We start from the raw sequence: 14855 nt of genomic DNA on the forward strand, positions 1-14855 counted from the left end.
GAAATATTTACAGCCCACAAACAAGGGCTCAAACTCAGCTTTGATCCCTGGCCTAATGAACAGTATAAACACCCCATCGTCAGCCCCTTGCCAGCAAACTCAGAGGTCCCTTGTACAAGTCCAGCAGGGGTTAAGCCCAAATGCTTGACTCATCTTCCCTGAGCAGACGCCAACGACCACCGCATGGAGGCAACCATGGTCACAGGCAGCATTAGGAGGGATGAGTCCTCCAAAAATAAGTTCCAAAGACTGTAGGATTTTCCACATTACTGTGAATAAAAAGGCTTACCACAGGAAAGGAGGACAAACCCAAATAAAACAAAAGTAATGATCAACAAGAACACACTGAGAGGCAACACGTCCATTTTCAGTCCCACATAAATGCAGATGAAAGAGATTCTTGCTTTATAATCAGTGTGCAAATACGCACACTACAGACTGGAACAAAACTCTCTTGTCAGTGGCCTGTTCCACAAGGGACCAGTAGCAAACTTAGCCCCAGTTCCACAAGGGACCAGTAGCAAACTTAGCCACAGGTTACTTTTAAACCATCAATTTTAAAATTATAGGCCTTCTCCGAGAACCTGCAGTATAAAGTGAACATGCAACAAGGGTACTTACTCATTCCTCTCCAGATTGATGACTAGATGCTTACTTTCAGCTTGTATTACAAACTGCAGCAGTGCCGGGTGACTCTGAAAAAAGAAAATAGAGTTGGTTGAGCCCAAACCTAGATCCAAACCTTTTTTTAAGCCCATCATCCCACACCCCACTCTGCCAAGGAGCTGGACACGCGCCTGGTGTTGTAGGGTCAGGCCCTGCTTGGGAGGAACTACCACGAAAAGGGTTTGTGGTGTCCCAGCTCTTTAGACACAGGTCAGTGCAAAGAAACATCATGAGGTAGCACAGGTCTCCTCGACACCATGGTGAGCCCTTCAGCAGTCACATCACTTGCAACTTTGCAGATCAGAGCACATCTTGCCTGAGAAGATGAGCATAGCGATGCAGTACACATCAGTTCCAGGAAACATCTGACAGCTTTGAATTTTGTCTTTTTTCTCTCTGTATAACAGCATGACTACATTAAACACTAATATAATCTCCTATTAGTGCTCAGTCTTGCTGTACTATTTTTTAAAGTGAGGTGCAGGTAAGCAGGTTTGGGCTTTGCGTGACCATTTCCAGTTAAGAAATCCATGTTCAAAGCTGGTACCTCCTGGATTCAGAGCAGACCTGTAGTGCTGTGATCACAGTCAGCAGCGTGGCTCTAACAGAAATGCTCTGTCCCTGAAGGCTGAATATGCTAAATATTCACACGTAGAATGGCACACGGGATCTGAGACTATCATGGAAAGCAAACATAAAGTACAGTCATGCTGAACTATTTTTTTCCCTATAAACAGCTAAATATTTTAATACGCATTTTAAACTTTTCATAAGGGATAATTAAGTTTTTGCTTAAAAAAAAGAATTGGTGCTGGAGCAAACAGAAACATGGTCAACAGTATTATCAAGTATCTCTGTGAGAACAATAGACAAAGTATTTGTATGCATATAAGTATTTAAGAGAATTTTCTAAACAAGACATCAACAGCAGAGCACACGGAAATCCCAGTTGTGCTCCAGCGTGGAGCAGGGATCAGGACATCTGGATTGCATTTTCAGCACCATCATGACTGTGTGCGATCTTCATGTTGCCATTCCCCTGATTATAAAACAAGTTCTTTCTCATCTCAAGCATCCGAAGGTAAATCCACTATTTTCTGGAAGCTGTGAAAGAGCATCAGAAGGGTCTGGTGACCCATCTGCCCTCGGAGAAAGGAGGGAGTGGAGGCTCAACCACTTGTTTGCAGAGAGGGGCAGAGCACCTCTACCAGCTCTTCAAACTGTACTTCACACGAGAAAACACAGTTTACAATATGCTACTTACTCTTAATCCAAAAGACTGAACTCACATATATTTTAAGACTGTTTACACTTAACTTACATTTCATTAAACAAACTTACTGGATTGCGAGACTATTTCCTTGGTTTGAAATTCCGACAGTAGCTCAAATAAATCAGTTGTTCCTCTGGACACTCAAAATGCTTTTCTGAAGATTTATGTCAGCCAAATGCAGTACTGAAGCAGGATAATTTTAGGGTTATGGTATTTAATTGATTTATTGGGAAATGTGCCTGAATTTGTGATTGTTACAGCAGTGCCTTGATGGAGCCCTGGCTGCGTGACACTCAGAGCACCCTGCCCACGAGATGTAAGGATTTTTAAATTATTTGGAAAATTGTAGATGTTTAGTAAAAAGTGAAATTATGAGGAGGCTGTTGTAGACTAAACAAAATTGTAATTTTATTATAATAAAAAATAGCTGACAACTCTCTAGTGCTCTCAGACATTATTAAGCCCAGATTGTGACTGAGATACCACTGCTTTTTTGAAAGTGTCCCGTCCCACTGCTCGAGCAAATTCAAACTTGTTTTCCTTCTCCCCATGCTAAACAGCAACAATATTGAAATTCTGCATCTATGTGAACTTTGCAGAAACTAGATCCTGCTAGAATGCAAAATAAAGGCTGCAGACTATCCTTGGCATTCAGCAAACACATGGGAGTCATTTATTGGCATGAATATTTAGAGGCAGCGTTGATTACCACTTTAATATTAGTGCATTGGTTCCAAACCCAGTACGATATACATACTATACACTTTTACGAGAGTAAAATACAATTAATTACAATATAACACAGTAAATAATTAAGATATTGCAGTAGCACAAATGGATTCTTTTCAGCTAAAGTCCCTCAGTTAATATGTAAATGATAACTATGTTTATTCATGAGTTCACAGTGGTACTTGTTTGACAGTCAATTGATGTTAGTAAGTTGTAAAGTTAAAAAAGCAGCTGCAGAATAAAAGAGACTGCTACAAGACAAAAAACATCTCTCAGACAATCCCTAAAGCTGAAACTTCTTATCGAGCACAGTAATGTCCCTGATTAGGATGCTGGACTGCTTTGCATGAGACCCAGGTTCAGATTCTTGCTTTACCATAGGCTTTTCTTTTGAACAAATGGCTCATTTCCCTTTCAACCATTTGGGAAGAGATGAAACTATGGTTCTTCTTATTCTGACTGGCAGTCATAAGCATAAATACAGTAAAAATTGCACACTGCTCAGGTGGTACACAGATTGGAAACACATAAGCACTTAAAATGATACTTTTCTAATGAGAAAAAAAAAATCAATCAGAAAGGGCATTTAGGTTCATGGGGATTTTCTCCCCCCTTTTTTTAATGTATACATTTGTGAAATGAACTAAACTCTTTTACTTTACATTGTTTGCAGTGGTGGTGGAGTCTCTCCTAAAGTATTTGCACGGTTCTGCTACAAGATCATAAAAGTTCATTTTGAATCTCATGAAGCACCATAATACTTTTCCCTCACAATCAATATTTTCAAAACTGAGTTGCAAGATGAAATGGGAATTACTATAAATACAGATATTAGATCGCTGTTTTGTATTTTCTGTTTAGAATAATCGAAAAAGCACGTTGTGAGGGCATATGCTCTTCTGCTCAGAACATTTCAGAAAGAACCACTTGTTATAAACCTTTCTTAAGAACCACAAAAAATAATTTCCATGCTGATACCACAACTTATTCCCACATTGATCCCTTAAAAATTATCAAATGTAAAAGTAAAGTGAACCTTATGAGAGTAGCATTATTTAAACCATAATAAATAAGTTTGTATGGTTATACCTTCTTTTCTCTACAGACTTATGTTTTCTAGTTCTTTCTACTCTTAAAACTCTTTTGGAGTAGATCTGTTCACTGTGGTGGGATGTGCATTCTGGAATTTGAATACAAAGTAGTTGTCACTAATCATATTTTTGTGCACCATAATCTAGCAAAAAAGCTTTAATCATCACTGGATCATGTCTTGCTTTGGACTGTGTAGTTGACACGCACTGTGATCACACCACAGTGCTGTGAGCTTTTCCCTTGAGACTGACTGTTGAGATTGGGATAGAATACTTCAAGTCATTTCTTATTACATTTGAAGAGACAGAAAACTGATGAAGTGGACAGTCCTAATGCATATATCTTTGCAACTTCCTCTCTATAAAAGATAAAGGGTTTTATTGGATTAAGATACATGTGTTAGACCAGCACCTACAAGTTTAAATAAAAAATAGCCTAGCAAATAAATAATAGAAATAAAAGAAAATACTTATAGACAAGGGAAAAAGTGTAAATAAACTCAAAACAGCAGTGTTAATTCATTTGGAAAGAGAAATGCGTTTTCAGCTCTATCAGTTGTCCAAATGCAGGATTTGAGAATAGAGAAATAGAACAAAAAGGGATGATTTTACTTCTCTGGTTTCAAAGTTTTAAATTATATCCTAACATGGTAGACTGAAATAGGCAGGCTTGTTTAATCCAAAGTGGTTTCCAGTCCCTCTAGAGCTGGTATTAACTTTGCTAAAGACAACCTTGCAACAGAGTACATTATTTCCAGTAGGGGTACATTCTATGCCATTTTCTGCTATCTATATGAAAACACCTTTTTTCCCCTTATTTGTTGCACTCTGATGTTCTGTGTTGGTGCCTTCACAAGCCAAAAGGTATGTCTATAGGTATCAGATATTTGGGCTGATATTACTCCTCTACTATCTGTAATACACAAAGAGGGAAAAGCTGGGGAATCTATAAGAAATAAAGCCACCTGGGGAATCTTACCATGATAACTGGAATTCAATCCAACAAATGCAAGCTGTCTACAAAGTATATAAGTTTAATGTCATTACAAATGGCCAAAAAAAATTGCTATAAATTGTGTGCATTGTTTTTAAATCAATAAGTACTTGTTCCTTTTCTTTTGGCTTTAGTTTAGAAGCGAAAACAAGAGTCTATGTTTCTTACAAACACCTCCAAAACCAAGTGATATTTCATGCGGACATGAAAAGTATAAACACTTAATTCATATTGTTTTGCAAGTTCCTGAGGGCAGTGAATTCAGCTGTGTTTTCCTTACTGTCAAATGACAAGCGTGTATCCCTGTGGCTGTATATAATGAGTAGCAACAAAGAGAACAGAGTGTTTTGCTGTGGATTTTTTTTTTTTTTCTAATGGCGTAGCAAAGAATCACAGCCCCTTAACAAATTGGCTGAGCCACTCCAAAAATGTAGGAAACCAAAGAACTTCCAAGTTTGTTCCCAACTTTAAAATAAAGTGGTTCTTTGAAAACACAATGATCATACTTTTTCTAGCTGACTGTACAAATAGGTCTAAGGTTCTTCTTTCTGGAAGGCATAGTTTCTAATCTGAATTTTCTTTTCTTTTTCCCTTTTTCTTACCTCCTTCTATAGCAAATGAACCTGCTGTCTGGAGGTAGTCAGGCTTTTCCACCCTCTTCTTTTCCTGTGTCCTACACTGCTTCCCACCACAAAACTCAGCAGAAACCATCATGCTCAAGGTCCTACAGCAGGGACGAGGCAAAGGCAGCAGCTCTTCTGCCCCTTTCCTTTCTTCCTCACAGGAACAGAAAACCCCACCGTGGAGTTCATAAGACATGCACAAAACAGGAGCAACAAGACAACCTTGGCAATGACCCAAATTCAGCAGGCTTCTTCTCCTAAGTTAAAAAGATTTCCAATTAAAATGTAAAAAAAAAAAGTTTAGGTACACCATCTCTATAGCTCTGGCAGTCCCAGCTGCTGGCCATCAGGTCATTTGGCAGCATCTGCTGAAGCTCCTACGAATCCCTGTAAAGAGCTATTTAAATTAACAGTTTCTTGCTCACTGTTGGTGTCCCAGGATCCCTATCCAGAGTTAAAAATTCAAGCAAATAACACTCAAGAAAGAGGAAACTGAGAAGTTAATTGTGCCAGACCAAAATCAATAAAACTACACAGCTCTAGCACACAGTTTCCTGGTTTCCATGCAGAAATACAAAGCTAATGACTACTCTGGGAAAGGGAAAGCATGCTTACAATTTAGCTACATCCTTTTTGTAAGGTATTCCTGGTTTATATTTTTTTTAAATTAAAAAATAACCTAGCTAAAACATGTTCAAAATGTCATAACATTATGGAGCAAATATTTCAGGAGCAAATCCAAAATAACTAGTTTGATGTTTTAAAGAAATCTGCATCTTCTAAGGCTGAGTTGTTATGCTATGGATTTATTTGGTGCCAGTAAAATGTCAGGCATGAAAGCTGAATTCAACATTTGTGCCATATTTTCATTATCAGGCACTGAAGTTGTACTAAAACATATTTATGTGCATTTGGCCAGCTAAACAGGGTTTAACAGAAAATTCACAACTTTATACATTAAAAAAAAAAAAGTATAATGTGTTCTTTCTCTCTTTCTTTTTAATTAAATCTGAGCAGAGCAAATAGGGCAGCCTTGGTTTTGAAAGCAGCTATCCAATTATGTGCTGAACTATATTGGTTAAAAATAGGTCAAAATCAATAGCCCCCTTTTCAGGACGAACTCTGAAACAAAAATCTTTCAAAGATTCCCAAAAAACAAGTTGGGAGAACAAACATTAGTGAATGAGGAAAAAAAGGGGACTGGTGCTGCCAGCACTTTGAAAAAGCCGGTCGGGAGCGAGCTCCGCTGTCCTGTGTCTCAGGATGTGGTTTGGGAGAAGGATGCGTGCTGTAACACAAACCAGCCAACCCGAGGTATTGAAGCCCTTCCTGTATCTTTGCAGCAGCAGGATGGATGCAAACCAACACAAACCAAGGGTCGGTGTGTATTTATTACACTTCTCTGCCTGCCTGATGACCTGCAAGGAGTCTGCTCCGCATCTGGGAGCGGGTGATTCGTTAGATTCGCGAATCACAAAGGAAGGAAGAAAGGAAAATGAAACAACATATGGTTTCCACTGAATGGAAATGACTGCACCAAACTGTGAACTCAATTTTGTATTAAGAACAAGTAATAAAAATAATAAAAAAGTCTGTATGCTTTTAGCCAGCTCTCATTTAGCAGGGCCTGTGGCAATAGGATGAGGGGTAATGGTTTCAAACTAAAAGAGGGGTGATTCAGACCAGATACCAAGATGAAATTTTTTACGTTGAGGGTGGTGGGACACCAGCCCACGTTGCCCAGAGAGGCAGCAGGTGCCCCAGCCCTGGAAACATTCACAGCCTGGTTGGATGGGCCTCTGAGCAACCTGATCTAGTTGAAGGTGTCCCTGCTCGTGGCAGGGGGGTTGGACTAGGTGACCTTTAAAAGCCCCTTCCAACCCCAATGATTTTATGATTCAATGATTTCTTGTGATGTCTACCAAACAGCTCCCTGCTTAAGGTGCTACCTGCCACCTCTTTGAAGTATTATCTCCACAAAGCTACCTAAGGCCACCAAATTTTGTCATTCGGGTACTGATCCAACTTCAGGGAGCACAGGGCTTTCTACCCAGACCTAGTGCAATTGGTAGGTCCTCAGCTTGGAAGCTGGTCCAGAGCAGTAGTGCTTTTTAATCCCAGTTTGATGGAAGGGTGTGGTGTTTGCTATCACAACCCATTCCCTGAACAGGCTGGAAAGACCGTGCCCTTCCTGTCCTCTGACACTGCGACCTCGCCAAAGAGGTTGGGCAGGAGGTTGATTGCAGTGATGCAGATTCTAGCTTTTTGAAAGACCTCCAAATATAAAGGCCCTTTGAATAGTGAAAAAACACTTGGTGAAAAGTCTGAGAGAAGAGTCTCTTGTTGAAGAGGCTTGGAAGACTCGTTAAAAAAATAAATCCTCCCCTACATTGTTTGTCCTTATTGTATTGCCCCAAAAGGCTTAGGTAAAAATACCCACAGCACTGTAAGTCTCTGGGGGAGTGTCTGTGTGGTTTCTATTCAGAAAAGATGACTAGATACCATACAGCCTTGGAGGTCTGAGAAGCACGTGGCAGGTCATCCTCCCAGTACCTGCTGCACTGTCGGGTCTGCTCACGTCAGTCTTTTATTGTCACCTCTGGACAATGATGGCTCACTCTGTTAAAGGGATGTTTAACACCTGAAAAGTTCAGGCCCAACATCAGAAACCTTTCCCTGACTCAAAACCAGACTAAAACCTGGCACAGGAACGAAATAACCTGGAATTTACTCAAAGTAAACCCATAGTCATTATACAGTATTTACACTGTACGTACGAGTCACAACTGTTCATTTTGCTATCAAACAGATGGGAGCAAAAAGTACCTCGTTGTTGGAATACATTATGTGCTGCTTAAACAATGCTTTGTGGAAGGCTGTGCAAAGAAAACAAACATGTCTGTACTGTAGTAAAGTGTTACAAAACAAAACTTAATAGAGCTGGCAGCTCAGAAGCAATCGCAGTGGGTCTGGGTAGCCTTAGTTATTGAACAGAACTTGTTGCAGACGGTCCTTTGCAATTTGGGTAATTATAATGTGAATGAACAGCTGTTGATATTTCCCAGTTTGAAATGCACGTGAACTTCTTTGAGGACTGTGCCATGTAGATTTAGTAGATCCCATTTGGGTTTAAAGCCACACATAGCTCGAAAAGCAAAATTCCTGCTCTTTGTAAGGGAGCTGGGGACTGTGACCTCCTGCTTGAAGTTTGATTATAACATAGTCTTCCAACATACTCAAAAAATTAAGGTCAGCCATGGACTGTGTCAAAGGCTGAGTAGCTACCCACTGTCAGTATATTTTATGCACCTTACACCTTTCTCCTGCTGCACTCTCTGTGAGTATTCCCATCTAACAGCTCTTCGTTTTACCACCCACACATCCACTGTGTTTTAGCAGAGCTGAGCAGCAAACCTGACCCTCTTTAGAAACACCTCTTCTCCCCTTCTCTGTGCATAATTATTGCAGCGTACGTTTGTGGGGAACCCGTGATGTGTTCTGTGCTGTGGGGGAGAAGAATTATGACGATAATCACTTCTCAGTTCCCAATGACAAGAAATGACACGTCCTCCAGATAATATCTGGAAATGTTCTGCACAGTGAGAGATGCCTGGCATGCTGAGGAGGGCACAAGCTGATGAGCTCCATGTGTACATAGGGACAGTACACACAACGTACACACAACTATGCTGGGGAAGGGGCAGACCAAGAGAACTGTGCTTCAGGGTCAATAACAAATTAAGTTGATTTTGAACTGTGCCTATTATAGACCTTATCTGAGCCACCTGCCCACTCCTTACACCCCTTCACCATCACCTGCACCCTCAGAGCCTCCTGCAACTGCGACGTTTTTCCAGGATGGAGGTTTCTCCACATCCATACAGAAGAGAGACAAAGCTGCCGAAGAGCGAAACCAAAAACCCCCAACCCCCTTCCAATACTTCCATGGTTCACCTAACACACACAGAAGAAAAGAATGCAAAATTCAGTAGTAGCCGTGTCCACCAAGAAGCAAACTGAGATGGCCACCCATTTCACTGAACTGAAAGTCAACTCAGAATGTTTCAGGAAAGCCCATAAATTATTCTATCACTGAAAGAGGATTTCAGATGCTTTTTGTCTCCCGTCAATACAAATCTGGCTGGGCTCAGTAAGTTATATTAAATGCACATGTATCTCCTTCAAGCCACATTTCATGCTCTCCAAACATCTTTCTCTAAATTAGATCCTTTCATATTCCTTGAAAAGCTCAGTTCTTAATTAGGAAAGAGTTCTGATTTTCCATTTTCATTAATTCATTTGATTTCAAGATTTTGAAGCCAGAGTAATTGCAACTAAATGAAACTTATTGAAAGGCAGAAAGATACAATCAGTTTCAGACAATGAGAAATTTAAGAATTTTTTTAATGCAAGTAAAGGGTAGGTCTGAATGTTCTGGCTAAACTGAATTCTTGACAATGCAACAATTTCCAGAGAAGCAATGATATATGTTTTGCTTCTCTGAATGAACTCGGAGGGTTGGCTAGATTAATGCTTAAATCACTTAATTATTTGGCTTAATTCACATGCCGTTCTTCACTTTCAGATTCCTCCCTCTCCCCCCAAATCACACTACTCCACTGCACCAGGTCTGTGCCAAGATCTCTGAGCTCAGACTTCATTCTCCCTAAACATCTTTTCATATTATGTGGCTCAGATTAAATCTTCTTCGCTAATTTGTTATTGCAATCACAGATGTGCTTCTGGATTCAAGTTCCCTTTTGCATCACAAATACTGGAATGCAAACCAGAAGTGAGGAGTTGGTATCTAATTTCCACTCTTTCAAACTGTAATTTGTCTCTGATGATCTTTTGAAGATGATGAATGAGTTATACAAAGACAGATAAAATATTAATATTTTTTAAACTAATGGAAAGGGAGATTTCACCCCAGTCTTGGGCTACTCAAGACAACTTGACAAACTTTCCAAAGCTGTACTTCCAAGACACATGAATCATTTATATATCCTGGAATGTGCCCTAAGAAAGAAGGATCCGATGATTTCCTAGTATAGCAAATGACATTGCAAACCTGTGGGCAGCATCTCACATTTTTCTACTTAATTAGAAAGAGACTTTACTTACAGATATGACATCTATACCTTAACATTCTCATAGAAAATAAATGACACAAAGTAGTGTGGAAATCTCAGAAAACTTATCTAAGAAAGTACTCCCTAGAACAAAAACATATGTTTTATTCTGAATGATACCCGGAGATTTAAAGTATTAATGACCAGCATATTTCTTGTCACAAAGGCAAAGAAAAAACACAGATGAAAGTGCCATTACTATTAATGTATACACAAAAAACTGAAAACAAAATGTATCTATTAATTATAAAATACATTTTAAAAGCTAACTAGATTATAAAAGGCCAGTAGGCTTCTAATTCCTCCTGTAGATAATCTGCTTAAGTATTTTCAATTGCTAACTGAGCTTACAGAAAATCTGTTTCATTTCTTATTACTCATAGGTTCAATAAGAATAATCTATAAAATGGTATTTCTAGTACAAGTTCTCTCATGACATATTAGATAAACTTGTGGGTCTAAAAAATAACCCCTGTATTAAGGTTATATAAATTGATATTAAAGCTCAGCAAAGATCTGCTTTACACTAAATCATCTAGAAATAGAACACCCTTTCTCCATTGAAGGGCATGAGGTAAATAACTGAAGAGGAGGTAAAAACAGATAATCAATTATTTCAGTTGGCTTCAGGGTTAGTACTGAAATTTTCAGCCCCTTAGCGAAAAAGCAAAAATCAATATAGCACAGTATTTTGAGATAACAAAGAAAGAAACATCTCAAAGGCATTTGCAACATGTGATAAAAGTATAAAGTCCGCTGTCACCTTCAGCTGCTCTGCTATCCAGTGTAAATGAACAAAAATATCCCTGTTTCTTTGCTGAACTGACTGCACAGGGTTAGAAAACAGAAACATGAAAATTCTGCAGAAGGCTTGTAAAACGTTTCAATTACCCAACCTCAGCCTCATGGACCAATGCAGCAAAACAGAACGAGCAAGAATATTCTTCAGTTCAGCCAGTGGATGCTGGAGTCAAATACCCATAGGGACTGAGGGAAAAGAGACTTGACAGTAGCTTTGAAAGGATGGAAGAAAGCAGCGGTTGTTCGTGCAGCTAAAAGATGAGGAGCAAGCAGAGTTATACACCCCAAACTGTTTAATTGTTCATTCCAAACAAAATTATTCTTTCCTGGCCAAAACCCAGGCTACCAGAGCATCCCACCATGGGACAGGACAATCTATCTGCCTTTCTGGTCAGCTTTCAGTTGCCTTTATTTTAGCATATCATTCAACCATGTATTTACAGTGTTCCCCCCTCTTCTTGTCGTGCCATTATTTGTATGAGCCCTGATCTATTTTGCCTGCCTTCCCCCAATACCAGAAGCCAGTGAATTAGCACAGGTAATTCAGAATAATAAAGACGGTCTGAGACAAGTCTGTTTTATGTGGTTTTGCCTGAGCAAATGCAGTAAAGCTCTGACTGTGCGCTGATTTAAGTGTTGGTGATTGTCTCAAATTTTCTGTTTCTTATTTCAGCTTCAGAAATATTTTTTTCCCCAAGGATTCAACCCCAATGGAAATTTAAATGCAACAGTTTCCCCAGGGATGGGCTATGATACATGGAGTATTTAGGTATTTGCATGCCATATGCTTCTGAATTTCCATCAGCTTTGGAGGTTTATTGTCTTCCGAGGGAAAATTCTCACTTTAAGACACAGAGGAGCTTTCCTTTTAGACCTAGAACTACAAACTAACTATCCTTTGTCCAAAAAGAAAAAAAAAAAAAGACAGATAAAATGAAAACAGAAAAATAATGTTTTCCAGCTTAGCATTGGGAAGAGTTGGTAACCACAAAAGAGATATATTACTGAGGAGCACTGAGTGAAAAAATCTGCTGAACACCTGAAAACTTCTAACAATAGGCCAACCACAGCATTATCTGCCCCAACCACGCCACGCTCTGCATCCCGTCTACATCCTTCACAGCTACTGACACAGAACTGCAGAGAAGATACGGAAAGGAAAAAAGACTCGCCACCAGCTCTGGACTGAACATGTTTTCATTCAAATGATTCTTTAAAAAAAAACACAAAACCTTACCCCAAACCCATCACCATGTCTCTGTTCGCTGCTAATTAAAAATAAGACAGCTCTGCGACACAGCCCATGTGATCTACCAGGACTTTACAACCCCAACGTCCCAGAATGTGTTTTGAATTACTCCATGCTTATTGTAAACAGTTGAAATTGTCATCCCAGGATTTGGTCTATTTATGATGCACTGCAGCTAAATCCTCTCCTCCCTTCCCCCTTCCTGAAAATCTTTTGAAGCTTTGATGCATCTCAGAGTAACAGATGACACAGATATGAGTCTGCTGCTGCCACCCAACATTGTTTATGGCATTGTACTCCCAGAAAGCCATCAAAGGGCCTCTGGTGAAGCCTGATTATTTCTATGTAACAAAGTTTTCCATAAAATCCAGAAAGATATACAAAAGAAACTTCACCCATCTTTCAAAAGATTAATCTCCCCATGCAATTTTTGTTTACAATATTTAAAGCGTATATTTTGGAAAGAGGCAATAAGGAAAGTGCTACTACAGGGCACAGTCAATAGTTCACATGGATGCCGCATTTTTTCATAACCTGTCTCAACAGAATGGTTTATACATCTCTTTCTTGAACCTCCAAAATTCCACAAAGAATGGATTTCCTCAGGCTGTCTACTACTGTTTCCAAAGGCTATCTTGTAGAGTCAAAAGAGCCTCTGTCGCTGCTGCAACCAAGCACCTGTGAGGCAGAGATGTGCCATTATCTCCATTTACAGATGAGCAACCGCAGCACAGAGAAGCCAATTGATTTGTCCATGATTATATGGAAACTCTACAGCACACACAAGATTTAACAAGTCCTGCCAGAGCCATAACTAATTCCCTCCTAAATCAAATCTCTTCAGGTTATAAATATGCCAACCTCCATGGCATCCTGATCCGCCTCTGATTTCAGTGTCCATCCTTGAATTAATAATAAAATTTGAAAAAACAAATAAAAGGCTGAACATCTGCTAGAGCATTTTCTCTTTGTCCAGTTGAGACATGGTTATAGTTGTCTATGTATTATTTAGCGTCTGGTTCTAAGTTGTACAAAACTAATAATTAGAAGATAAAGAAAAGCTATCGGGCAACCGTGTCTTCATTCTAGGCAAGAAAAACCTATGAAGGTTTAGGTATTTAAAAACTCAGAAAAATCCAAATCTTATTCTTTGAAATGTAGAGATAGCAAAACTTTGCCAAGCAGGTTTCAATAAAGGAGCAAGAATGGTCTCCACTTCACATCAAATCATAGAAAATGTGGCTTATGAGACCTGAGAGGTTCCTGCCCCTTGTCAGGATCAATGATACCTTTCTCATTAGCAGCTTTTTCTCTGGTTTTTCTGAAAATCAAGTGCACTCTGAGATATTTCAAAGCTTCCCTTCCTCACTATATGCATGTAAATACACTCTTTTCTCATTATCTTCATTACAGAGCTCTTACTTGCTGCCTTGTAAGGCCATTCTTCTTGTCCTTGTTAGACGAGGAGCATATCTAGCAGTGACACAGAAACTAATTACTCCCTCTTACTTTCCTGCAGCCTTTTTCATACTAGAAGATTTATCATGCCTCTGCCCAGCCCCTTCTCCTCTAGACTGACAGTCCCACTTTTTTGGTCCTTACCACGGGCCATGGTTTCACACCTGCAACCATTCCCTGCACTCCCTCCTGTCTTCTCCCCAGGTGATCCTTCCCTCATTTCTTTTCATGGCTGTTTTCCTTCCTGGTAATTATTCAAGGAGGATCCAGAATGAAATGTGTGCAGCCTCCAGGGCTGCAATCTCCTGTGAGATGCAGTGCCTCAGTGGCCTGATCTACAGCCTCCCACCTACACTCATGAGCACTCCCACCGCTACATTATTTGGATCCCACTGTTGCTCTTCAGCCATTGAACACTCCTGGTTATTTTCCCAGAAAACAAGAAGTCCAATGTTTCATTGAGGTATGCACCTAAACTACTGGGTTGCCACTCTTTTATAGCCCTTGGAAAAAAAAAAAAAAAGGCTTAATGCTGCACCAGGTTACATATTTAAATGAAATTATGAAGTTCAGCACCACGTTACATATTTAAATGAAATTATGAAGTTCAACAACATGAGTGTATGAAACTGCCTGTTAAAACGTGACATATCGCACCAGACTCCTGGTTTTTGTATTCCTGAGTCATACAAGTCAGCAGAATGCAAAGAGGAAGGTTTCTGGAAAGGTTCATTAGTGTCTCTATAAATAGCAAGCGTTTGCCAGATCTGGGTACTACTTTGCTGTATCTCAAAGTGCCAGCGAACACGGTATGTTTAGAGCAGGACTTTGAAGCATGG

The 14855-nt window shown here is 39.6% G+C and overlaps 1 protein-coding gene across 1 annotated transcript in view; it reads right to left on the reverse strand.

Moving 5' to 3' along the window:
• ADAM12 (ADAM metallopeptidase domain 12) overlaps positions 1-14855 on the reverse strand; it is a 192371-nt gene that overhangs the window by 134474 nt on the left and 43042 nt on the right. The window contains exon 4 of the mRNA XM_014945202.1: positions 622-695. Coding sequence (XP_014800688.1) covers positions 622-695 — 74 coding nt within the window. The remainder of the gene's footprint in view (positions 1-621; positions 696-14855) is intronic.

This window comes from Calidris pugnax, unplaced genomic scaffold, assembly GCF_001431845.1.
Source record: "Calidris pugnax isolate Ruff unplaced genomic scaffold, ASM143184v1 scaffold89, whole genome shotgun sequence".
Classification (NCBI taxonomy): domain Eukaryota; kingdom Metazoa; phylum Chordata; class Aves; order Charadriiformes; family Scolopacidae; genus Calidris; species Calidris pugnax.